Source organism: Pristiophorus japonicus, chromosome 9, assembly GCF_044704955.1.
Source record: "Pristiophorus japonicus isolate sPriJap1 chromosome 9, sPriJap1.hap1, whole genome shotgun sequence".
NCBI lineage: Eukaryota > Metazoa > Chordata > Chondrichthyes > Pristiophoridae > Pristiophorus > Pristiophorus japonicus.
The window spans coordinates 202,490,784-202,516,115 of record NC_091985.1 but is presented as its reverse complement, the minus strand read 5'-3'; the positions used below and the strand labels follow the sequence as shown (position 1 = coordinate 202,516,115).

At 47.4% G+C, this 25,332-nt stretch overlaps 2 protein-coding genes across 5 annotated transcripts in view; one reads left to right on the top strand and one right to left on the bottom strand.

The window, feature by feature from the left end:
- The window catches only part of LOC139273419 (histone H2A), a 605,799-nt gene that overhangs the window by 506,849 nt on the left and 73,618 nt on the right, over positions 1-25,332 (bottom strand). The window lies entirely within an intron of this gene.
- LOC139273412 (zinc finger protein 239-like) lies at positions 172-13,874 on the top strand. Of its 4 annotated transcripts, XM_070890297.1 has the most exons (4): positions 177-252; positions 825-986; positions 2,039-2,118; positions 12,655-13,874. In XM_070890297.1, the coding sequence occupies exon 4, from the start codon at positions 13,013-13,015 to the stop codon at positions 13,601-13,603; it is 591 nt and encodes a 196-aa protein (XP_070746398.1). In that variant the 5' UTR covers positions 177-252; positions 825-986; positions 2,039-2,118; positions 12,655-13,012; the 3' UTR covers positions 13,604-13,874. The 4 variants fall into 4 exon arrangements, with proteins under 4 accessions (XP_070746396.1, XP_070746398.1, XP_070746395.1 ...); XM_070890295.1 differs by lacking the exon at positions 2,039-2,118 and having other exon boundaries at positions 172-244; XM_070890294.1 differs by lacking the exon at positions 2,039-2,118.

The following is a 25,332-nucleotide window of genomic DNA, read 5'->3' as shown; positions in this document are numbered from 1 at the left end:
ATAATAACATGATAACAGCGGAGAATCGTATCATAAAAATAAACCGACTGCTGCAAACGGTTCATGAATTAATCGTGGTTTTTAAAGGTCTCTCCTCAGTTGCCAGGGGAGACGCGTCAGGTCCGTCAGCCGCTGACCGCAGTGACGCATTAACGCCGGAAGTGCGTTTGCCAGGAGAGACGGCGAGGCTGGGCCGGGGAACAATGTCGCAGCGGAGTCCCTGCGGACCGCGAGTGGGAGAGAGGCGCGTTTGTAGGTCCCGCTGGGGGTGGGCGGGGCTACAGGGAGCCGGGCCACAGGGGGAGGGGGATAGACGGGCGGGGTTACAGGGGGAGGAGCCACAGGGGAAAGGGATAGAGGGGTCGGTGTTATACAGGGGGAGGGGCCACAGTGAAGAGATAGGGGCGGGGTTACAGGGGGAGGGGCCACAGGGGAGAGAGGGGGAGCGGGGGAGACGGATGGGGGCGGGGTTACAGGAGGAGGGGCCACAGGGGAGAGGGGGCGGGGTTACAGAGGAAGTGGAGCGAGCGGGAGGGGCTACATGGGGAGGGGGACAAAGGGAGCACGGCTACAGTTTGAAGATTGAAATGCAACTCCTTGTTAGTGCCGCACCTTTCAGTGCCCCATTCTCCTGCCCAGTATAGCATGTAGCTGACCGACCTGGGGAGACCTCACAGTTTTACGCCTGGTCTGTGCTGAGTTATGGGGAGAAGGCTGCAATTGGGCCGAATGGTCTGTTTGTGCTGTGAAATGTTACGAGAGAACGGGTAAATGGAGCTGAGGGCGCGTTCTGATTGCGGGATCTCTCTATGCTTGCGTTTCAGAACATTAAAAAGCGGGACAGATCGTGGGCTCCAGGAGGGACCGGAGGTCGCGTCCCACACCTGCCTCCGGCTGGCGGAAAGGTCACCACCCTTGACCCATCGGCGAGTGGATCACCCGACATCGACCCCCGCCCCCCCCAGCACAGCATGACAGCAACACAGGTACGGGTGGAAGAGGGGATGTGCGTGGGACTTGTCCACACCGCGCTCGCAGGGAAGGCCCAGCCTCCATCCCCGGCTGAGTTAACCTGATCTCGGCCAGTGTGCAGGAATAGGGACATGATTGGAGCTTGATGGCTCTGGGGTGGGGGTTGGTGTGGTTTGCAAATCAGCCGGGATCGCTGCTCCTACTCGCTATCCAATGGCCCAAGAGCAGAGAGGTTACGCTTGAACTGTATAAAAGACGAGTTAGGCCATAGCTAGAGTACTGCGTGCAGTTCTGGTCACCACATTACAGGAAAGAAGTGATTGCACTGGAGAGGGTACAGAGGAGATTTACTTGGATGTTCCTCTGGACTGGAGAATTTTAGCTATGAGGAACGATTGGATAGGCTGGGTTTGTTTTCTTTGGAACAGAGGAGGCTAAGGGGATACTGTTCTGAGGTGTATAAAATTATGAAGGGCCTAGATAGAGTGACTAGGACGGACCTATTTCCGTCAGCAGAGTGGTCAACAACCATTCGGCATAAATTGAAAGTAATTGGTAGGAGGGTTAGAGGGGAAATTTCTTCATCCAGAGGGTTGTAGGGGTCTGGAACTCAATGCCTGAAAGGGTGGGAGAGGCAGAAACTCACCACATTTAAAAAGTACTTGGATGTGCACTTGAAGTACCATAACCTACAGGGCTACAGACCAAGGGCTGAAAAATGGGATTTAGCTGGATAGTTCTTTGTCGGCCGGCATGGACACGATGGGCCGAAATGAATTCCTTCTGTGTTGTAAATTTCTATGATACTGTGACTCTTGTGAGGGGGTAAGCATGTATGGAGTGTGTGCGTAGAACCTGTGCACGGGAGAGGCAGTGTTTAGGGTTGAGCGTGAAGCCTCTCACAGGCAAATAGCTCATCAGCAAAACCTTACATCCCAGTGTGGGGGTCATTGCCTCAAAAAGGAGGCGATTTTGGGGCATTATTGGAGAACACTGGGGCTTAGTTGAAGGAAGAAATTTATTGCTGACTCCTGTGTGACACCAGTCTCTGTCCGATCTTTTACAGATGTCAGGCTAGATGTCACTCCCATGTCCTTGAGCCCAGCCCAGGCTCACAGCCAGCAGAGGGTTCTCCCAAGATCTGAGGCGAGTTCACCTCAGTCACCAATAAGTAAATACCGACACACTCCCCAGGGATTCCCTGTAAATACCGACACACTCCACGGGAACTCACAGGAAATACAGACATACTACTGGGGACCGCCTGAAAATACCGACACACTCTCAGGGACCCCTTGTAAACACTGAGACACTCCCGGGGGGACCCCCTGTTAAGCACTGTTTCAAGGGGACCCTCTATAAATACTGACACACTCTCCGGGGACTCCTTGTAAACACTTGACACACTTCCGGGGAACCCCTGTAAATGCAGACACACCATTGGGGGGTCCTTGTAAATACGAGCACACTCCCGTGGACCCCCTGTTATTACTGACACATTCCTGGGGAACCCCTGTAAACACTGACACATTCCCGGGAACTCCCAGTAAAAAACAACACACTCCCGGCGACCCCATGTAAATACAGACAAACTTTCTGGGACACCTCCTGCAAAAACTGACACACTCCCGGGGACTCCCTGTAAACACCGACACGCTATTGGGGGTCCCTGTAAATACTGACACACCCCTGGGGACCCCCTGTCAACACTGAGACACTCCCGGGGACCCCCTGTGAACACTGACACACTCCCAGAGACCCCCTGTTAATATAAACACACTCCTGGGGATCCCCTGTAAATACAGATACACTAGCGGGGGAAATACGGGCATACTCCCGTGGGCACCCTGTTATTACTGACACACTCCTGGGTACCCACTGTAAATACTGACAGACTCCCGGGAACTCCGTATAAAAACTGACACACTCCCGAGGGAAATACTAACACACTCCCAGGGATCCCCTGTAAATATAGACAAACTCCCGGGTACGCTCTGTAAATACTGAGACACTCTCGTGGATGCCTGTAAAAAGTGACACATACCTGGGGACGCCCTGTAAATACTGACACACTCCCAGGGACTCCCTGTAAATACTGACACACTCCCAGGGACTCCCTGTAAATACTGACACACTCCCAGGGACTGCCTTTAAATACTGACACACTCCCGGGCTGCCCCTGTAAATACTGACACACTCCCAGGGACCCCCTGTAAACACCGACACACTATCAGGGGTCCCTGTAAATACTGACACACTCTCGAGGATCCTCTGTAAATAATGACACACTCCTGGGGACCCCTTTTAAATACTGACACACTCCTGGGGACCCCCTGTAAATACTGACACGCTCTCGAGGATCCCCTGTAAATACTGACACACTCCCGGGGACCACCTGTTAATACTGACACACTCCCAGGAACCCAATCATTTGACAACGAGCGTTCCTTACTGGAAAAACATCGGCTTTTCCTGATCAGGTGATCTAGCCATTCATCCAAGATCAATAAGCTTCTTGAAACGTTCAGGTTAAGCATTCGATGATTTATTGAGTGTACAGATCATGCAGTAGCACTTAAAAATACACTCAAAAAATGGGGCTGACAAACACACCTAATGGTCAGGAGCTCAAAGGCGTTACAGTTCTGAGCTCAGTATTCAGGGCCTACAAACCCTTGCAATCCAAATCCTCATTCCCGTCTGCCACTTTCTCAGCTGCAGGTTTCCTTGTCCAAATGTCCATCAGTGGAATCTACAACTGTCCTGACCATGTCGTGCTCACCTCTGCAGGTCTCCACCTTCGGCTTTCCACTTCCTCCGGAATAAAACTCCGTATCAGGAGAATCTCACTGGACCCGCCCTTTACCTGTAACTTCAGTTAATAAAGCTGGTGCCCTTACTTATTTCCATTGGGCTCATGAGCTCGGTATAAATCCTTTACTTCGTCGTCTTATCAAAATGTTTAACTTTTGTCTCAAATAATTGCTGTCTACCAAAGAAAAACTTGACTTATAAGGCTATGTTTGATTCTGCAAGGACCACAACCAACTAATTCTTCCCACTCTAGAGAAATCCTAATTAAAATGATGTTATCTACCCAGAGGTTCTCCTTTTGCCAGGACTATCTGTTGCCCTTGCGCCCGTTATCAGCGCTGACAGCTCCTTGAAGCTCAGGAACCTCTGCACAATTTGTTCATGGGATGTGGGTGTCACTGGCAGGGCCAGCATTTATTGCCCATCACTAATTGTCCTTGAGAAGATGGTGGTAAGCCACCTTCATGAACCGCTACAGTCCATGTGGTGATGGTACTCCCACAGTACCGTACGGAGGGAGTTCCAGGATTTTCACCCAGCGATGATGAAGGAATGGCGATATACTTCCAAATCAGGATGGTGTGTGACTTGGAGAGGAACGTGGAAGTGCCTCATGTGCTTGCTGCCCATGTCCTTCTAGGTGGTAGAAGTCGCGAGTTTGGGAGGTGCAGCCAAAGAAGCCTTGGCGAGTTGCTGTAGTGCATCTTGTAGATGGTACACACTGCAGCCAAGTTGCGCTGGTGGTGGAGGGAGTGGATGTTTAAGGTGGTGGATGGGATGCCAATCAAGCGGGCTGCTTTGCCCTGGATGGTGTCGAGCTTCTTGAGTGTTGTTGGAGCTGCACTCATTCAGGCAAGTGGAGAGTATTCCATCACACTCCTGGCTTGTGCCTTGGTGGAAGGGGCTTTGGGGAGTCAGGTGGTGAAACACTCGCCGTAGAATACCCAGCCTCTGACCTGTTCTTGTTGCCACAGTATTTATGTGGCTGGTCCAGTTATGTTTCTGGTCAATGGTAACCCCAAGGATGTTGATGGTAGGGGATTCGGCTATGGTAATGCCACTGAATGTTAAGGGGCGGTTGGACTCTCGCTTATTGGAGATAGTCCTTGCCTGGCACTTGTGTGGTGCGAATGTTACTTGCTACTGATCAGCCCAAGCCTGAATGTTGTCCAGGGCTTGCTGTACGCGGGCTGTAAAGGACTGCTCCATTATCTGAGGAGTTGTGAATGGAACTGAACACTGTGCAGTCATCAGCGAACATCCCCACTTCTGACCTTATGATGGAAGGAAGGTCATTGATGAAGCAACTGAAGATGGTTGGGCCTAGGACACTGCCCTGAGGAACTCCTGCAGCGATGTCCTGGGGCTGTGATGATTAGATTCCAACCACCACAACCATCTTCCTTTGTGCTAGGTATGACTCCAGTCAGTGGAGAGTTTTCCTCCTGATTCCCATTGACTGCTCCTTGATGCCATACTCGGTCAAATGCTGCCTTGATGTCGAGGGCAATCACTCTCACCTCACCTCTGGAATTCAGCTCTATTGTCCATGTTTGGACCAAGGCTGTGATGAGGTCTGGAGCCGAGTAGTTCTGGCAGAACCCAAACTGGTCATCAGTGAGCAGGTTATTGGTGAGGAAGTGCCGCTTGATAGCACTGTTGACGACACCTCCCATAACTTTGCTGATGATTGTGAGTAGACTTATGGGGCGGTAATTGGCTGGATTGGATTTGTCCTGCTTTTTGTGGACAGGACATACCTGGGCAGTTTTCCACATTGTAGGATAAATGCCAGTGTTGTAGCTGTACTGGAACAGCTTGGCTAGAGGCGCTGCTAGTTCTGGAGCACAAGTCTAAAGCACAACAGCCGGGATGTTGTCGGGGGCCCATAGCCTTTGCTGTATCCAGTAGTGCGTTCTGCCTTTTCTTAATATCACTTGGAGTGAATCGAATTGGCTAAAGACTGGCTTTTGTGATGGTGGGGACCTCAGGAGGAGGCCGATATGGATCATCCACTCGGCACTTCTGGCTGAAGAAGGTTGTAAAGACTTCAGCCTTTTCTTTTGCACGCAAATGCTGGGCTCCGCCATCATTGAGGATGGGGATATTCATTGAGCCTCCTCCTCCTGTTAATGGTCCACCACCATTCACAACTGGATGTGGCAGGACTAGAGCTTTAATCTAATCCGTTAATTGTGCGATTGCTTAGCCTTGTCTGTAGTATGCTGCTTCCGCTTTTTAGCCTGCATGTAGTCCTGTGATGCAGCTTCCCCGGGTTGGCATCTCAATTTTAGGTACGCCTGGTGCTGCTCTTACACCCTTCATTGAACCAGGGTTGGTCCCCAGGCTTGATGGTAATGGTCGACTGAGGGATATGCCGGGCCATGAGATTACAGATTGTGGTGGAATACAATTCTGCTGCTGCTGCTGATGGTGGCCCACAGCACCTCATGGATGCCCAGTTTTGAGCTGCTAGATCTGTTCTGAATCTATCCCATTTAGCACGGTGGTAGTGCCACACAACACGATGGATGTTATCCTCAGTGTGAAGACTTCATAGAAACATCGAAATTTACAGCGCAGAAGGAGGCCATTTCGGCCCATCGTGTCTGCGCCAGCCAAAAAGAGCCGCACGGCCCTTCGTCAGCAGCCCTAAAGGTTACATACAAACCAATGAACAATAACGGAAAGGCAAAGAGCACTTAGCCCAACCAGTCCACCCCACACCACTGCAACACCTCTTATACTAAAAACATCTACACTCCACCCCAACCCGAGCCATATGATCTCCTGGGAGAGGCAAAAATCAGATAAAAACCCAGGCCAATTTAGGGAGAAAAAATCTTGGAAAATTCCTCTCCGACCCATCCAGGCGATCAAAACTAGTCCAGGAGATCACCCTGGCCGTATTCTATTCCCTGCAGTACTTGCCATTATATCTGCTCTGACCAACAAATGGTCATCCAGTCTAATCCCAATTATCAGCTCTAGGTCTGTAACCCTACAGGTTACGGCACTTTAAGCACCCATCCAACCATCTCTTAAAAGTGGTGAGGGTTTCTGCATCCACCATTCTTCCAGGCAGCGAGTTCCAGATCCCCACAACCCTCTGTGTAAAGAAGCCCCACCCTCAAATCCCCTCTCAACCTTCCACCAACCACCTTAAAATTATGCCCCCTCGTAATAGCCCCCTCCACCAATGGAAATAGACCCTTACTATCCACTATGTCCAGGTCCCTCAATATTTTGTACACCTCGATGAGGTCTCCTCTCAACCTCCTCTGTTCCAACCCAGCTTATCCAATCTGTCCTCATAACTAAGATTCTCCATTCCAGGCAGCATGCTAGTAAATCTCATCTACACCCTCTCTAGTGCAATCACGTCCTTCCTATAATACGGCGACCATAACTGCACGCAGTACTCCAGCTGTGGCCTAACCAAAGTATTATACAATTTAAGCATAACCTCCCTGCTCTTCTTTTCTATACCTTGGCCAAGGTAAGCATTCCAAATGCCTTCTTAATCACCTTATCCACCTGACCTACTTTCAGAGATCTGTGGACAAGCCCCCAGATTGGGGGGACACGATTTAATGTTTTAGTTTCCTCCCAAAAAGAGTTCTGTGGACCAGCACTCCAAGATCCCTTTGTTCATCTACATATTAAGTGGCCTACTGCTTAATGTGTATACCCTTTCCTTATAAGCCCTCCCAAAGTACATCACCTCACACTTCTCTGAATTAAATTCCATTTGCCACTGCTCTGCCCACCTGACCAGTAGATTGATATCCTTCTGCAGCCCATGACTTTCCTCTTCATTATCAACCACACAGCCAATTTTAGTGTCGTCTGCAAACTTCTTAATCATACTTCCTATATTCAAATCTAAATCGTTGATATATACCACAAAAAGCAAGGGACCCAGTACTGAGCCCTGCAGAACCCCACTGGAAACATCCTTCCAGTCTCAAAAACATCCATCAATCATTACTTTTTGCTTCCTACCTCCAAGCCAATTTTGGATTTAACTTGCCACTTTGCCCTGGATCCCATGAGCTTTAACCTTCATGACCAGTCTACCATGTGGGACCTTATCAAAAGCCTTGCTAAAGTCCATATATATTACATCGTACGCATTACCCTCATCGACCCTCTTGGTTACCTCCTCAAAAAATTCAATCAGGTTGGTCAAACACTATCTTCCCTTAACAAATCCATGCTGACTGTCCCTAATTAATCCTTGCCTATCCAAATGCAGATTTATCCTGTCTTTCAAGATTTTTCCAATAATTTTCCCACCACTGACGTCAGGCTGACAGGCCTGTAATTACACGGCTGATCCCTTTTTCTGTTCTTAAACAAGGGTACTACGTTAGCAGTCCTCCAATCCTCCGGCACCTTTCCCAAATCCAAAGAAGACTGGAAAATGATAGTCAAGGTCTCTGCTATTTCTTTTTTCCAATTCGCTCAACAAACTGGGATGCATTTCATCCGGGCCTGGGGACTTAGCTACTTTCAAAGCTGCTAAACCCCTTAATACTTGCTCTCTCACTATATTTATTTCATCCAGAATATCACATTCTTCCTCTATCGAAGTATTTGCATTATTCCTTTCCTTACAGAAAACAGATGCAAAGTATTCGTTAAGAACCCGACTTCCGCCTCCTCACAAAGATTACCCTCGTGATCTCTAATAGGCCCTATCCTTTCCTTCGTTACCTCTTACTCTTAATATATTTATAGAACATCTTAGGGATTTCCTTAATTTTACTGCTCTCTCTTAGCATTCCTAATATCCTTTTTAATTTTACCTCTTATTCCTCTAAAAATTCTAATGTATTTAGCAGTTGATATGTGACATGGCATCTCTTTTGTTCTTAATCCTCCCATGTAAGTCCCTAGACATCCAGGGACTCTAGAATTATTTTTCCCAGCTTTTTTCTTTAAGGGCACATGTTTGGCCTGAACCTTTCGGATCTCCTCCTTGAACGCCTCCCACTGTTCCGACACCGATTTACCCACAAGTAGCTGTTTTCAGTCCACTATGGCCAAATCACTCAACTTAGCAAAATTAGCTTTTCCCCAAATCAGAACTTTTATTCCAGGCCTATTCTTGTCCTCATCCATAACCAACTTGAATCTGACTGAATTATGGTGACTGGCACCTAAATGCTCCCCCAATAATACCCCTTCAACTTGCCCAGCTTCATTCCCCTAAATGGCTTACCCCTTATCCTTAGACTGTGACCCCTGGTTCTGGACTTCCCCAACATTGGGAACATTCTTCCTGCATCTAACCTGTCTGAACTCATCAGAATTTTAAACGTTTCTATGAGGTCCCCTCTCATTCTTCTGAACTCCAGTGAATACAAGCCCAGTTGATCCAGTCTTTCTTGATATGTCAGTCCCGCCATCCCGGGAATCAGTCTGGTGAACCTTCGCTGCACTCCCTCAATAGCAAGAATGTTCTTCCTCAAGTTAGGAGATAAAAACTGTACACAATACTCCAGGTGTGGCCTCACCAAGGCCCTGTACAACTGTAGTAACACCTCCCTGCCCCTGTACTCAAATCCCCTCGCTATGAAGACCAACATGCCATTTGCTTTCTTAACCGCCTGCTGTACCTGCATGCCAACCTTCAATGACTGATGTACCATGACACCCAGGTCTCGTTGCACCTCCCCTTTTCCTAATCTGTCACCATTCAGATAATAATCATCATTCAGATGATGAACCGATTGTAATCCTGACTTGGGTTAATAAAATGCTGGCCTTGGATAGTTGTCCTGCAGTCATCTCAGCTAATGCTGTGGTTTCTGAACGTATGAATGGGGCAATATGGAGGGGAATATTAATTTTGTGTGATCATGTAACAGGTGATATCGAATTTGATGCCCATTATACACCACACCCAATTTTCCATTGGGTTCAGTTGTTGGCCTGCTGTTATTGGGTTTGTAATCCAGTGGGCCTGGACTAATACTCGAGAGAATAGGAGGTCAAGTCTAACCGTAGCAGTTTGAGAATTTTAAATTAAGTTTTACAAAAAATCTGGAAATAAGATGATGTTATCAGTATAAAGAAATAAATAAATAGTGTAAGTGACCATAATGCTGTTGGATCATCATAAAAACACAACTGTTTCACTAATGTCCCTTTAGGGAAGGAGATGGGCTGTCCTTACCATAGTGCCACAATGACGCGGTTGACTCTAAACTACCCTCTGAATCAGGTACAGCGAGTCATTCAGTTGTATCAAACCCACTACCAGCTGTTCAAGAAGAAGACCCACCACCATCGCCTTTTCTCAGGCCAACTAGGGACAGGCAATAACTGCCGGCCTTGCCAGCAACGCCCACATCCACAGAACGAATCATTTTTAAAAATTGTAAAGATTATATTGTAGTCTCCCTTGGTGACTGTGAAATGAAGCTGAACTTCGACCAGGGTGTGGAGGGGAAGTACTGTAATTCTTAGAGCAGCAAATCTCTGTTTGTGGACTTTGCTCAGGGTGTGTTTACTAACAAGACATACATTCAAGTGAATGACTTTAGAAGGTGCTGCGGTACAAGGTAGGCACAAAGAAAATTACGTGACCATGTCTATTATAGGCTTAAATAGCTTATGATATGCAAATCTGTACATTTATCCCAGTAATATAATGTCGGAATTGAAAGGCATAGTGTTTTTGTGTTTATCTGATCACTGTATAGTTCTTTTTTAAAAAAGGCAAGTGATGATCTAATTGAGGTGTTTAACATGATTAAAATATTGTCCATGTGCTTATGTCTATGTCCCAATGTCCGTTTGCCCTCTGTACCTATACCCTCTTTTCCTCTTCCCCACTGTGCCTCTGTCACTATGACCCTCTGTAAAAAAAAAAAAAAAAAAATGCTAAATTTCATGGTTTGCGTGGCGACCACCATCTCCCCATATCAGTCGATGGGCAAAAACACGGTGTTTTTTGAAAATAACCCTACAGAAAATGATGGTACCAGGTTTGATCTGTGGTTCCTGCTGCCTTAGCCCAAAGTGCCATTGTTGGGGAAATCTAGGAATGGAGGATAGGACATAAATCGTCCACTCTCCACGTAGTTGCCCCTGTGCTGGTTAACTGTGCCGTTTTGAAGAACAGACATGCTCAGAAACGATGGCTCCTGCCGTTCATTAACCTGCCCGCAGTTGCGGGACACATTGCTGAAAGGCTTCAGTGTGTGGACAGCCAATACAAAACTCAATTTCTCATCATCATCATAGGCAGTCCTTTGGAATCGAGGAAGACTTGCTTCCACTCTTAAAATGAGTCCTTAGGTGGCTGAACAGTCCAATACGAGAATCACAGTCCCTGTCACAGGTGGGACAGGTTTGCCGCACACTCCTTCCGTTGCCTGCGCTTGATTTCTGCATGCTGTCGGCAATGAGACTCGAGGTGCTCAGTGACCTCCTGGATGTACTTTCTCTACTTAGGCAGTCTATGGCCAGGGACTCCCAGGTGTCAGTGGGGATGTTGCATTTTATCAGGGAGACTTTGAGGGTATCCTTGTAACGTTTCCTCTGCCCACCTTTGGCTCATTTGCCGTGAGGAAGTTCCGAATAGAGTGCTTGCTTTGGGAGTCTCATGTCTGGCATGCGAATAGTGTGTCTCAGTATTTACAAGGGCTCCCTGTGAGTGTGTCAGTGTTTACGGGGGTCCGCCTATGATGATGATGATGAACAAGGAGTTGCATTTATATAGCACCTTTGAGATATTAAAACGTCCAGAGACGCTTCACAGGAGCGAACGTCAAAATGTAGCCCCACCCCCTGCACTCCCCCTCCCACCTCCAGCTGGACCCACAGAAGCGCCTCTCTCCCGCCCCTTCCGGGGCCTCCGCTCCGACATTGTCCGCCCGGTCCAGTCTCGCCGTTGTTCCTGGCAAAACCCACTTCTGGCGTCGCTGCGTCACTTTCCTCGATGGCTGCCGGGCCTGACGCGCCTTCCCTGGCAACCGGTGACAGAACTTTCAAAACCGTGATTAATTCATAAAAGGTAGACATCATTTGGTCGGTTTTTATGAAACGATTCTCTGATTTATCATTTTATTAAAAAACTAAACAAATGCCAAGTTGGGCTTTTTTATTTTAAACTTCGCGCCTGCGCACTGGCGCCCAACCACCGCCTGCCTCTGACGTCAGGAAGTCATTTGATGTTCTTGTCCCGCGAAGCAGAATGTGTCCGAGTCACACTGGGACAGCGCAGTGTGACTTTGATCATAAACATCTGGTATAGGCGGACTCAAATTGCAGTTCCCGAATTTGCAGCACCGGGGCTTTTTCGCGGAAGCAGGCTCAAGCTGACGGCCGCCGCCAACTTTGTAAAGGAATACTGCAGGTTTGTGCGCCGCAATCGAGATTCATCGATCCGTAGGGCGCATGCGTGGCCATCTTTGCAAAGGAGCAAAGTGTGGGCTGTGCTTCTAGGTCCCAGTGAACCCAACCAGAGTTAGCACCTAAAGAGGAGGAGAGAGAGGGGAACCAGTGAGTGTAGAACTGAACCCAGACAGAGTCAGCACCTTCAGGGGAAGAGAGAGAGAGGAACCAGTGAGTGTAGAACTGAACACAGACAGTCAGCACCTTCAGGGGAGGGGAACCAGTGAGTATAGAACTGAACCCAGACAGATGTGGTGGTGAAAACTGGGAGCAGAGGACAAGGTGTCTTCAGCCATGCGATTGTATTTGAATTTCAGCACAGGGAGGAGGGAGAGTGTGTGGGACGGGGATTTGCAGCTTTGGAGGAACAAAAGAGGAAAGAATATTCCATAAAATCTAGAATTGTCTGTTCCGAATTTCAGTACTTGAAGTAATGATTTTTGTAAACTCATTTTGCAGAGTATTAGAAAGGAGGGATTTGCAGACGGGATATTCAAACCAAACACCGCGTAAAGATCAGACTGAATCATTCGATACCTCAGAATCTGAATATCGGCCTTTGAATGTGGAAGGAGAAATATTTCTCTGTTCTGTCTGTTGAAACAGATTTCAAACATCAGTGTGACTGGTAAAGCACCGAGACACACACACCCGAGTGAGAGTGTTCCAGTGCACTGACTGTGGAAAGAGCTTTAACCAGATACACAACCTGAAAAACATATCACCATTCACAGCGGAGAGAAACTAAATGTGTTGTGTGTGTGGATGAGGCTTCAACTGATCATCCAACCTGGAGAGACACAAGGACACCCGCATCATGGAGAAACCAAGGAAATGTGGGGACTGTGGGAAGAGATTCAATTACCCGTCTGATCTGGAAATTCATCGACGCAGTCACACTGGGGAGAAGCCGTTCACCTGCTTTGTGTGTGGGAAGGGATTCACTCAGTCATCCCACCTGCTGGCACACCATCGAGTTCACACTGGGGAGAGGCCGTTTACCTGCTCCAAGTGTGGGAAGGCATTTACTCAGTCATCCAACTTGCTGAAACACCAGCGAGTTCACACTGGGGAGAGGCCATTCACTTGCTCAGTGTGTGGGGAGGGATTCATTCAGTCATCCAACCTGCTGACACACCAACGAGTTCACACTGGGGAGAGGCCGTTCACCTGCTCCGTGTGTGGGGAGGGATTCACTACCTCATCCAACGTGCTGGTACACCAGCGAGTTCACACTGGGGAGAGGCCATTCACCTGCTCTGTGTGTGGGGAGGGATTCGCTCGATCAGACACGTTGCTGAAACACCAGCGAGTTCACACTGGGGAGAAGCCGTTCACCTGCTCCGTGTGTGGGAAGGGATTCACTCAGATATCCAACTTACTGAGACACAAGCGAGTTCACAACTGAATGCAGGGTTTGGATTCTGCTGTTACCCCAGACTGAATCGTATCCATTCTGACAGTCGGAATTTCTTTCTGTTGATATTGATTACCCCTATAACTGGGCTGGAGTTTAATACTCTGGATATTGACAAATTAATAATCGGGAAAAGGGTCAGATAAAAATAATGCTGATTGTGTTTATATTATTACTTCACTCTTTAAAGGGTTTCTTCAAACACTAAAAGCTGCAACAAATGGAGTTAAACTTTGTTAAACAATTGATAATAAAATGAATTGAATCGGTAGATTGGTTTTGGATTTCTCGGATGCAGCCGGACATGATGTTCCTTCAAATACCGCCAGTGTCCAGTAGATGACGCTGTCCCTCCAATTAACTTCGACTGAGACGAGCGTGACTGTCCCCTGGGGCAGGAGGAATGAGGGCAGCTCAGGGTCAGATACTGAACATACTGCACCCCGCAGGGACATCACACACTGCCCCCTCCCTGGGGCAGCTCAGGGTCAGAAATTGGAGTGGAAAGGGGAGGATCCATTTGTCATGGTTGATGTAGGAACCAACTACATAGGTCAGACTAGGAATGCGGTTCTGCTCAGAGATGGAGGAAACATAGAAAATAGGTGCAGGAGTAGGCCATTCAGCCCTTCGAGCCTGCACCACCATTCAATTGATCATGGCTGATCATTCACCTCAGTACCCCTTTCTTGCTTTCTCTCCATACCCCTTGATCCCTTTAGCCGTAAGGGCCATATCTAACTCCCTCTTGAATATATCCAATGAGCTGGCATCAACAACGCTCTGCGGTAGAGAATTCCACAGGTTAACAACTCAGTGAAGAAGAATCTCCTCATCTCGGTCCTAAATGGCCTACCCCTTATCGTTAGACTGTGTCCCCTGGTTCTGGACTTCAACATCGGAAACATTCTTCCTGCATCTAACCTGTCCAGTCCCGTCAGAATTTTATATGTTTCTATGAGATCCCCTCTCATCCTTCTAAACTCCAGTGAATACAGGCCCAGTCGACCCAGTGTCTCCAATGTCAGTTCTGCCAGCCCGGGAATCAGTCTGGTGAACCTTCGCTGCACTCCCTCAATAGCAAGAACGTCCTCCCTCAGATTAGGAGACCAAAACTGAACACAATATTCCAGGTGAGGCCTCACCAAGGCCCTGTACAATGCAGTAAGACCTCCCTGCTCCTATACTCAAATCCTCTCGCTATGAAGGCCAACATACCATTTGCCTTCTTCACCGCCTGCTGTACCTGCATGCCAACTTTCAATGACTGATGCACCATGATACCCAGGTCTCGTTGCACCTCCCCCTTTCCTAATCTGCCGCTATTCAGATAATATTCTGCCTTCATGTTTTTGTCCCCAAAGTGAATAACCTCACACTTATCCACATTATACTGCATCTGCCATGCATTTGCCCACTCAATTAACCTGTCCAAGTCACCCTGCAGCCTCTTAGCATCCTCCTCACAGCTCACACCACCACCCAGCTTAGTATCATCTGCAAACTTGGAGATATTACACTCAATTCCTTCATCTAAATCATTGATGTATATTGCAAATAGCTGGCTTCCCAGCACTGAGCCCTACGGCACCCCAGTAGTCACTGCCTGCCATTCCGAGAAGGACCCGTTTATCCTGACTCTCTGCTTCCTGTCTGCCAACCAGTTCTCTATCCACGTCATTACATTACCCCCAATACCATGTGCTTTAATTTTGCACACTAATCTCTTGTGTGGGACCTTGTCAAAAGCCTTTTGAAAGTCCAAATACACCACATCCACTGGTTCTCCCTTGTCCCTTTACTCGTTACAGCCTCAAAAAATTCTAGAAGATTTGTCAAGCAGGATTTCCCCTTGATAAATCCATGCTGACTTGGACCGATCCTGTCACTGGAGTTGGGGTACCAATGGAAAAGCTGAAAATCAAAGGTAATAATCTCTAGATTGTTACTCGAGATTATTACTCAGGTAACAATCCAGTGTGCATTTTCCTTGAGCGAGAATATTTTTGATAGACTGTTTGGATAAGCAGATTAGAACATTAAATACATGGCTCAAACAGTTGTGTGGGAGGCCTGAGTTTTGTCTTACTGGCACCAGCCCTGGGGAAAGAGGGAGCTGTTCCGTTGGAATTGGCTCCACTTGAACTGGGCAGGAACCAGTGTCCTGGTGAACTGAATAACTGGGCAGAAAACTAATGAATGCGGGGTGGGGAGATTCAGGAAAGTACAGCATGGCTTAGATACAGAGAAAAAGCAACAAGAGACATGTCAAGGCTCCAGAGTAGAGTTTTGGGTAAAATTAAGCAGAGTGGGTGAGGAAGGGACACAGAGAGTAACAAAGGTAACAGGGCATTACTGACTGAGGAGACATCAAGGAAAATAGAAATAAGTCAAAGCTAAATGCACTATATCTGAATGCATGCAGTATTCTGAACAGAATAGGTGAATTAATAGTGCAGATAGAAATTAATAGGTTTGATTTAATAGCCTTTAAAGTCCCGTGGTTGCAAAGTGACCACGGTTGGGAACTAAATATTCCAGGATACATAACTTTTAGATGAAATATCAAAATGGAAAAAGAGGCAGGGAAGCCCTGATAATAAAGGATGGAATAAAGATAATAGAGGGAAAGTATCTTAGCTCGTAAAATCAAGAAGTAGAATCAGTTTGGGTGGAGCTAAGAAACAGCGAGGGAAGAAAACAGCAAGGGGCAGAAAATATTGGAGAGAGTTGTTTATAGACCCCAAACCGCACTGTATCAATCAGGAAATTAGAGGTGCATGTAACAAAGTTAATACAATAATCATGGGGGACTTTAATCTGCATATAGACTGGGCAAACCAAATTTGCAGTAATAGTGTGGAGGACGAATTCATGGAAGGTATACAAGATAGTTTTCTAGATCAGTATGTTGAGGAACCAACTAGAGAACAGGTTATTTTAGATCTAGTATTGTGCAATCATTAATAACCTTTATAGTAAAAGGTCTCTGAGGGACGAGTGACCAGAATAAGATAGAATTTTACATAAAGTTTGAAAGTGATTTTAATTAAATCCAAAACTAGGGTCTTAAATCTAAACAAAGGAAACTATGTAGATATGAGCGGAAAGTTGGCTATGATAGATTGGGAAGATCGCGGTCCTGAGGCCTTCACGCACTGCGCATCGGAGCACATGCACATCAGGGCGGACGTAAGCTGCAGGTACAGTCACATGGCTCTGGGCAGCCAATCAAGGTACATTATTTTCACATTCATAATAATGGGAAGTCCATAAGTTGGAGTTCCCATTATTATGATTGAGGAGCACGGCGGTAACCATGGAGAGGAGCTGGCAAATGAAGGAGGAGGAGGAGTGGAGCAGCGCGGCCGGGCAGCATAAGTCCCACAAACTGAGGGCGAGCCTGGAGCGGGGAGGTTGGAGCTCGGGCTGCTGTGGGTGCAGCAGCGAGTCTCCCAGCAATGGGTTCAGTGACGGGCGATCCTCTGGGTGCTGCCGCCTGTTTGACCCACCCGAGCGAGTGGGGCTGGGGCGAAGTTCACCCAGTTTTGCCTTTTTATTTAAAAATCGGTCTTTAACAGCGCAACCCTGAAATGGGTTCAACCCCAGGGAGCAGAGCCAAGCCGAGCGGAGCTGGTGTCCCCGGGTCACTGGAGTAGCAGCAAGCCCGAGACAGAAAGTTCTTGCACTGCTTTAAATGCACCGTTCAGTGACAGACCACATCTGGTCTGGACAAAATGCCCATTTAAAAAAAAATAGGATTTGTGATCTAAAGTCAGGGCTGGTGCAGTTCAGAATGTGCATTTTCTGACCAGTCAGGACTTGGTAACAAACATCCTAATTATAAAAAGTAGAAACTTTTTTTCTATGTGAGCCACTTAAATCTTGCACCTGCTCCTCCCCCTTTCTGTTCCTCTGCAGTCGCTTGTTAGATTTATACTCATGAGCAGCAAATTCTACAGTACGTTCATTTCTCTGGTGCTATTTTACAGATGTTTCCCTTAACCCACAAGGTACAGGTCTGAGCTGGAGTTAAATATTTCCATTTCAATTTGACTGCAACTGCAGAATGCTGCATTAATTCATCATTACTGAATTTTTTCTGGTATCACATTTTTACTTTCAATTTTTTTTGCCATAATTAGCAAAGACAAGAAAATCTAGTTACTGATGTTGCCCTGCAATCACTTAATTACACTACTTTATAAGTATGCATTCAAGGTCATTTTTTTGTACAAGTGTGGAGCATTATCTAACACAATTTAGTTTATTAGGTACAGAACTATTGATGGGTTTATGAAGTCCAAGGTTTTTGTTTTGTATGAGTCAATTAACTTCCAGTTTTATTGCATTTCCACTCAGCTCTGTTTCACTTCGTGGCTCATGAATGGGGACAGCCCTTGTGCAATTTAGCTTCCCGGCTCACAGGTCAGCTGTGGAAGCTCTGTGGGGCAGTTCCTGCTTCATTATGTTCAAATGCCCTGATTATTTCTTGACTTTCGACCACATAGCCGCATAGCTTTCGACCACAAATCGGCAGCATCTATCTCCACCTCTGTAACATTGCCCGTCTATGCCCTTGCCTCAGCTCATCTGCTGCTGAAGCCTTCACCCGTGTCTTTACCTCTAGACTTGACTCTTCGAACGCACTCCTGGCTGGCCTCCCACATTTTCCCAAATCAGCTGCTGGCTGGAATCTCTGTAAACTTTTTCAGCCTTCAGCTGCCTGACCCCAAGCTCTGGAGCTCCCGCCCTAAACCTCTCCGCCTCTTTCCTACTTTCAGACGCTCCTTAAAACCTACCTCTTTGACCCAGCTTTTGGTCATCTGCCGTAATTTCTTCTTCTGTGGCTCGGTGTCATATTTATCTGATGTGGGCGAGGCTGTGACGTTCAGGATGAACGGTTTTAACCGCCGCGCTTTTCAAATCAGAAACCACGTGACCGCCGAGCTGCGCGCGCTCTTTCAACGTGTGTGGGCGGGGCTTTGTGACGTTTTCTGTTCCTATTGGTTGGAGAGGCTGGCAATCTTCTGCGTGTAGCCAATAGCCGGTCCGGACTCTCTGTGAGGGTCATTAATTTATGCAGCGAAGGCGCTCTGTGTGCACATGCTCGTTACCGCCCTCCATACCCTCAGTCCCCGGATGCCGCGCAGTTTGCTGTAACCAGCGCTTGGACAATGTGGGGAACTGGGGGCCGCGGGGAACTGGGGGCCGCAGGGAACCGGACTGATGGTGGGCGGTTGGGGCCGGGGTAGAGCGCTCAGCCGGCCGGCGGGCGGGGAGGGTGCGGTGAGTCTGTGAGGGAAAACACCGAACTGAACACACAGCCCCGGAGCTCAGGGTCCCGTGAGATCAGACAGTGTGTAACCCGGGGGCCTAGTGAGATCAGACAGTGTGTAACCCGGGGGCCCAGTGAGATTAGACAGTGTGTAACCCGGGGGCCCAGTGAGATCAGACAGTGTGTAACCCGGGGGGCCCAGTGAGATCAGACAGCGTGTAACCCGGGGGGCCCAGTGAGATCAGACAGTGTGTAACCCGGGGGCCCAGTGAGATCAGACAGTGTGTAACCCGGGGGCCCAGTGAGATCAGACAGTGTGTAACCCGGGGGCCCAGTGAGATCAGACAGTGTGTAACCCTAAACAGTAAATGTCATGTATATTGTAAAAAAAAAATGCATTGTGTTCATGACAACTAATATATCAAGCCATTCAGATGGGATTTTCAGTGTATACTTCTGAACCCTTTGAGTTATTGGCGTCTTACACAGAAGTATATATTCGATATACATTGCACTATTGATTTGAGAACATGGCTTTGAAAATCCTTTATTCATTCGCAGAGTAGTTAATTTGCTTCAACGAAAGTGAGAAAGATAGTTTAAAGCTTATAAACGATAAACTTACACATTCACATTGCTTAAAAACATTGAGAGATGGAGCATAGAATAAAGGGAATACGGTTTGTTTAAAAGATAAATAGTACATTTTTAGTTGGGTTGAGTATAACTTATTTTTATCAATATAAGATGTTACTGGTTTTCTGCTTGGCTGGCTTATCCCCTTATCGTTTAGGAGACTGTCTATTTCTGTCTTGGATTTGTTCAGTGTCCCGGCTTACACAGCTCTCTGGGGCGGCGAGTTCCACAGGTTTGCGGCCCTCTGGGGGGAGGTTTCTTCTCATCTCTGTTTTGGGTGGGCGGCCCCTTGTTCTGGGATCATGCCCTCTCGTTCTGGTCTCCCCTATCAGTGGAAGATCCTCTCTGCATCCACCTTGTCAGGCCCCCTCATAATCTTATACGTTTCGATAAGATCACCTCTCCTTCTTCTGAACTCCAATGAGTGGAGGCCCGGCCTACTCGGCCTTTCCTCGTGGGTCGGCCCCCTCATCCCTGAGTCGGCCTGGTGGGCCTTCTCTGAGCTGCCTCCGGGGCAAGTGTGTCCTTTCGTGGGTGTGGAGGCCGGGACTGCACGTGGTGTTCCGGGTGTGGCCTCGCCAATGCCCTGTGTGGCTGTGGCGGGACTTCCCTGCTTTTGTGCTTCGGCCCTTTTGCGGTGGGGGCCGGGATTCCATTGGCCTTCCTGATCACTTGCTGTACCTACATGCTGTCCTTTTGCGTTTCATGCACGAGTGCCCCTAGGTCCCGCTGTGCTGCGGTGCTTTCCAATCTTTCTCCATTTGAATGGCTTGCTCATTGATTTTTTTTTCTGCCAGGGTGCGTGACCTCACTTTCCGGCATTGTACTCCATCTGCCAGGTTTTTGCCCATTCACTTGGCCTTTCTATGTCCTTTTGCAGATTTTTTGTGTCCTCGCGCATTGCTTTTCCTCCCATCTTTGTGTCGTCGGGGAACTTGCGTTTCACTCGGCCCCTTCTTCCAAGTCGTTGATGTGGATTGTGGATGGTTGGGGTCCCGGCACTGATCCCTGCGGCACCCCACTGGTTGCTGGTTACCAACCAGGGAGTGAACCATTCGTCCCGACTCTCTGTTTTCTGTTGGTTGGTCAGTCCTCTATCCATGCTACTGTGTTGCCCCCAACTCTGTGAACTTTTAACTTGTGCAGTGACCTTTTATGTGGCATCTTGTCAAATGCCTTCTGGAAGTCCAGGTGCACCGCATTCACTGGTTCCCCTTTGTCCGCCCTGTTCGTTGCATCCTGGAAGAGTTCCAGCAAATTTGTCAAACATGACTTCCCCTTCATGGATTCATGCTGACTCTGCCTGACTGAATTTTGCTTTTCAAATGTCCTGCTACTGCTTCTTTGGTAATGGACTCCAACATTTTCCCAACCACGGATGTTGGGCTGACTAGTCTGTGGTTTCCTGCTTTTTGTCTGCCTCCTTTTTTGGGTAGGGGTGTTACATTTGCAGTTTTCCAATCTGCTGGGATTTCCCCAGAATCCAGGGAATTTTGGTAAATTACAACCAATGCATCCACAATCCCTGCCGCTACTTCTCAAGATCCTAGGATGCAATCCATCAGGTCCAGGGGATTTATCTGCCTTTAGTCCCATTATCTTACTGAGTACAACCTCCTTAGTGATTGTGGTTGTGTTAAGTTCCTCCCCCACTATAGCCTCTTGACTATCCACTGTTGGAGTATTGTCAGTGTCCTCTACCGTAAAGACAGATACAAAATATTTGTTCAGAGTTTCTGCCATCTCCATATAGGATTCTGACGGGACTGGACGGGTTGGATGCGGGAGGAATGTTCCCGATGTTGGGGGGGTCCGGAGCCAGGGGGCATGGTCTTGGGATGGGGGGGTAGGCCGTTTGGGACTGGGATGGGGAGTGACTTCTTCACTCGGAGTTGTTGACCTGTGGAGTTCCCTGCCGCAGAGAGTTGTTGATGCCGGTTCACTGGATATGTTCAGGAGGGAGTAAGATATGGCTCGTAGGGTTAAGGGAATCAAGGGTATGGAGAAAAAGCAGGAAAGGGGTACTGAAGGAATGATCAGCCATGATCTTATTGAATGGCGGTGCAGGCTCGAATGGCCTACTCCTGCACCTATTTTTTCTATGTTTCTAACCCGGGGGCCCTGTGAGCTCAGACAGTGTGTAACCCGGGCGCCCAGTGAGCTCAGACAGTGTGTAACCCAGGGGCCCAGTGAGATCAGACAGTGTGTAACCCAGGGGCCCAGTGAGATCAGACAGTGTGTAACCCGGGGGCCCAGTGAGATCAGACAGTGTGTAACCCGGGGGCCCAGTAAGATCAGTCAGTGTGTAACCCGGGGGCCCAGTGAGATCAGACAGTGTGTAACCCGGGGGCCCAGTGAGATCAGTCAGTGTGTAACCCGGGGGCCCAGTGAGATCAGACAGTGTGTAACCCAGGGCCCAGTGAGATCAGGCAGTGTGTAACCCGGGGACCCAGTGAGATCAGTTAGTGTGTAACCCGGGTGCCCAGTGAGATTAGACAGTGTGTAACCCGGGGCCCAGTGAGATCAGGTAGTGTGTAACCCGGGGCCCAGTGAGATCAGTTAGTGTGTAATCTGGGGAGAATTCTGGTGATTTTCTGTAAGTCCAGACGGGCGGGACTGGGATCTGAGGAAAAGGATAAAATCAAACAGAAATACTGGGCATATACTTTTCTGAAACATTGGAAAAACACTTTACACTACATTCCACTTCACAACATTAATAATCTTCTAATTTTCTGCCCTGCCATAATTAGATCTCCCGGTGAATGGCGGAGTGATTGAGAAAGTTCCACAGCTGGAAGGAAACAGGGATTGTGGACTGAGGAACAACAGCAGGTGAACCAGCACAGGATTGTGAGAGCAGCAACCAGTGAACCCCTTCCGATTGAAAGTGCTTCAATAGATTGACTAGGGAGAAAGGTAAGAGAAAGTGCCATTTACTCAGATACACACCGGTCCTGTAGACAGTACACACAGGTTACAAGGTAAGGCAGGAAATGAGACTGGGAGAGACTGACCACCGAGCACAATTATCCAGCATGAGGCCGTGCAATGGGATGTGAAGTGAGATCAGTTTCTGTCTGTAAACACAGTCACAGTGAATCTTGTGTGTGTTTTAGAGTAAAGGGCTTTGATCTAAGAGGTGACTCCAGTTTGAGGCAGAGCCCAGCAGATGGACCCGTCTCTGTACATTCGGTGGGGCTGAACTCACCGACACCATCAGATCTCAATGTTCAAATATTTCCCATCTGGTGAGAAAGCCAATGGAAAGATTGAACTGGAAGCTCGTCGTCAATTCACTGATCATGATGCACAGACCAATCTGAAATACCAGCACGGCCTATCACTGACAGAATCAATTATTCATTCATGAACATTTAGAATTATAACTAAATATATTGATAATGACTAATATTGAAGCATTTCCAATTAATTGATCACTAGAGATATGTAGTATTCGAATATACTGAAACAGAGATATGGAGAGTTGTAATTTATTGATTGGCGTCGTACTTAACCCTGAGATGAGCTTCTGAACCCACATTTCCTCAATCACCAAGTACGTTTACTTCCAGCTCCATAACATCGCCGGTCTCTGCCCCTTCCTCAGCTCAACTGCTCAAACCCTCATCCATGTCTCTGTTACCATTACATTGGATTATTGCAATGCTCTCCTGATCGGCCTCACACCTCGCACTCTCCGCAAACTTAAGCTCATCAAAAACACTCCTGCCGTATCCTTACTCAAGAACACAAGAAGTAGCAGCAGGAGTAGGCCATAGGACCCCTCCTGTCTGCTCCGCCATTTAGTCAGATCTCTATTCAATAGAGAATTTCAAAGATTCACAACTCTGAGTGAAGAAAGATGTTCTCATCTCAGTCTTATATGGCTGATCTCTTATTCTAATACTAGGACTTCAAGTTCTAGACTATCCAGCCCTTGTCAATTCCTCTAAGAATTTTATATGTATCAATGATATCACCTTCCGTTCTTCTAAACTCCAGAGAATATAGGCCTATTCTACTCAATCTTTCCTCGGCCGTCTCATCCCAACTTGTACCAATTTCCATTCACCCATCACCCCTGAGCTCGCTGGACTACATTGGCTCCAAGTCCATCAATGCCTCGATTTCAGAATTCTCATCCTTGTTTTGAAATCCATCCAGGACCTTGCCCCTCCCTGTTGCTGTAACCTCCTCCAGCCCTACAACCCTCAGAGATCTTTGCTTTCCTCCAATTCTAGCCTCTTGCACAGCCCCAATTTTCATCCCTCCAACATTGGTGGCCGTACCTTCAGCTGCCGAGGCCATACGCTCTGGAATTCCCTCCCTAAACCTCTCCACCTTTAAAATGCTTCTCAATACTTACCCTTTTGAACAAGCTTTTAGTCACTTGTGCTAATATTTCCTTATGTGACTGGGTGTCAAATTTTGTTTGATAACGATCCTATGTAATGAGAAAGGACTAATTAGCAATCTTGTTGCGCGAGGCCCCTTGGGGAAGAGTGACCATAAGATGGTAGAATTCCTTACGAAGATGGAGGGTGACACAGTTAATTCAGAGACTAGGGTCCTGAACTTAAGGAAAGGTAACTTCGATGGTATGAGACGTAAATTAGCTAGAATAGATTAGCAAATGCTACTTAAAGGGTTGACAGCAGATAGGCAATGGCAAACATTTAAAGATCACATGTTTGAGCTTCAACAATTGTACATCCCTGTCTGGAGTAAAAATAAAATGGAAGGGAAATTAAGGATAGTGTTAGATCCAAGGAAGCGACATATAAATTGGCCAGAAAAAGCAGCAAACCTGAGGACTGGGAGAAATTTAGAATTCAGCAGAGGCGGAAAAAAGGGTTTAATTAGGAGAGGGAAAATAGAGTATGAGAGGAAGCTTGCTGGGAACATAAAAACTGACTGCAAAAGCTTCTATAAATAAGTGAAGAGAAAAAAATTAGTGAAGACAAACGTAGGTCCCTTGCAGTCAGATTCAAGTGAATTTATAATGGGGAACCAAGAAATGGCAAACCAGTTGAACAAATACTTTGGTTCTGTCTTCACAAAGGAAGACACAAATAACCTTCCGGAAATACTAGGCGATCGAGGGTCTAGTGAGAAGGAGGAATTGAAGGAAATCCTTTATTAGGCGTGAAATTGTGTTAGGGAAATTGATGTCATTGAAGGCCGATAAATCCCCCTGATATTCTGCATACCAGAGTACTTAAGGAAGTGGCCCTAGAAATGGTGGATGCATTGGTGATCATTTTCCAACAGTCTATCGACTCTGGATCAGTTCCTATGGACTGGAGGGTAGCTAATGTAACCCCACTTTTTAAAAAAGGAGGGAGAGAGAAAACGAGTAATTATAGACCGGTTAGCCTGACATCGGTAGTGGGGAAAATGTTGGAATCAATTATTGAAGATGAAATAACAGCGCATTTGGAAAGCAGTGACAGGATCAGTCCAAGTCAACGTGGATTTATGAAAGGGAAATCATGCTTGACAAATCTTCTCGAATTTTTTGAGGATGTAACTAGTAGAGTGGACAAGGGAGAACCAGTAGATGTGGTGTATTTGGACTTTCAAAAGGCTTTTGATAAGGTCCCACACAAGAGATTGGTGTGCAAAATTAAAGCACATGGTATTGGGGGTAATGTACTGAGTTGGATAGCGAACTGGCTGACAGACAGGAAGCAGAGAGTCGGGATAAACGGGTCCTTTTCAGAATGGCAGGCAGTGACTAGTGAAGTGCTGCAGGGCTCAGTGCTGGGACCCCAGCTATTTACAATATACATTAATGACTTAG

Bases quoted from the DNA above. Each gene is read 5' to 3' on its own strand.
- LOC139273412 (XM_070890295.1), top strand. From the start codon at position 13,013: ATGGAGAAACCAAGGAAATGTGGGGACTGTGGGAAGAGATTCAATTAC.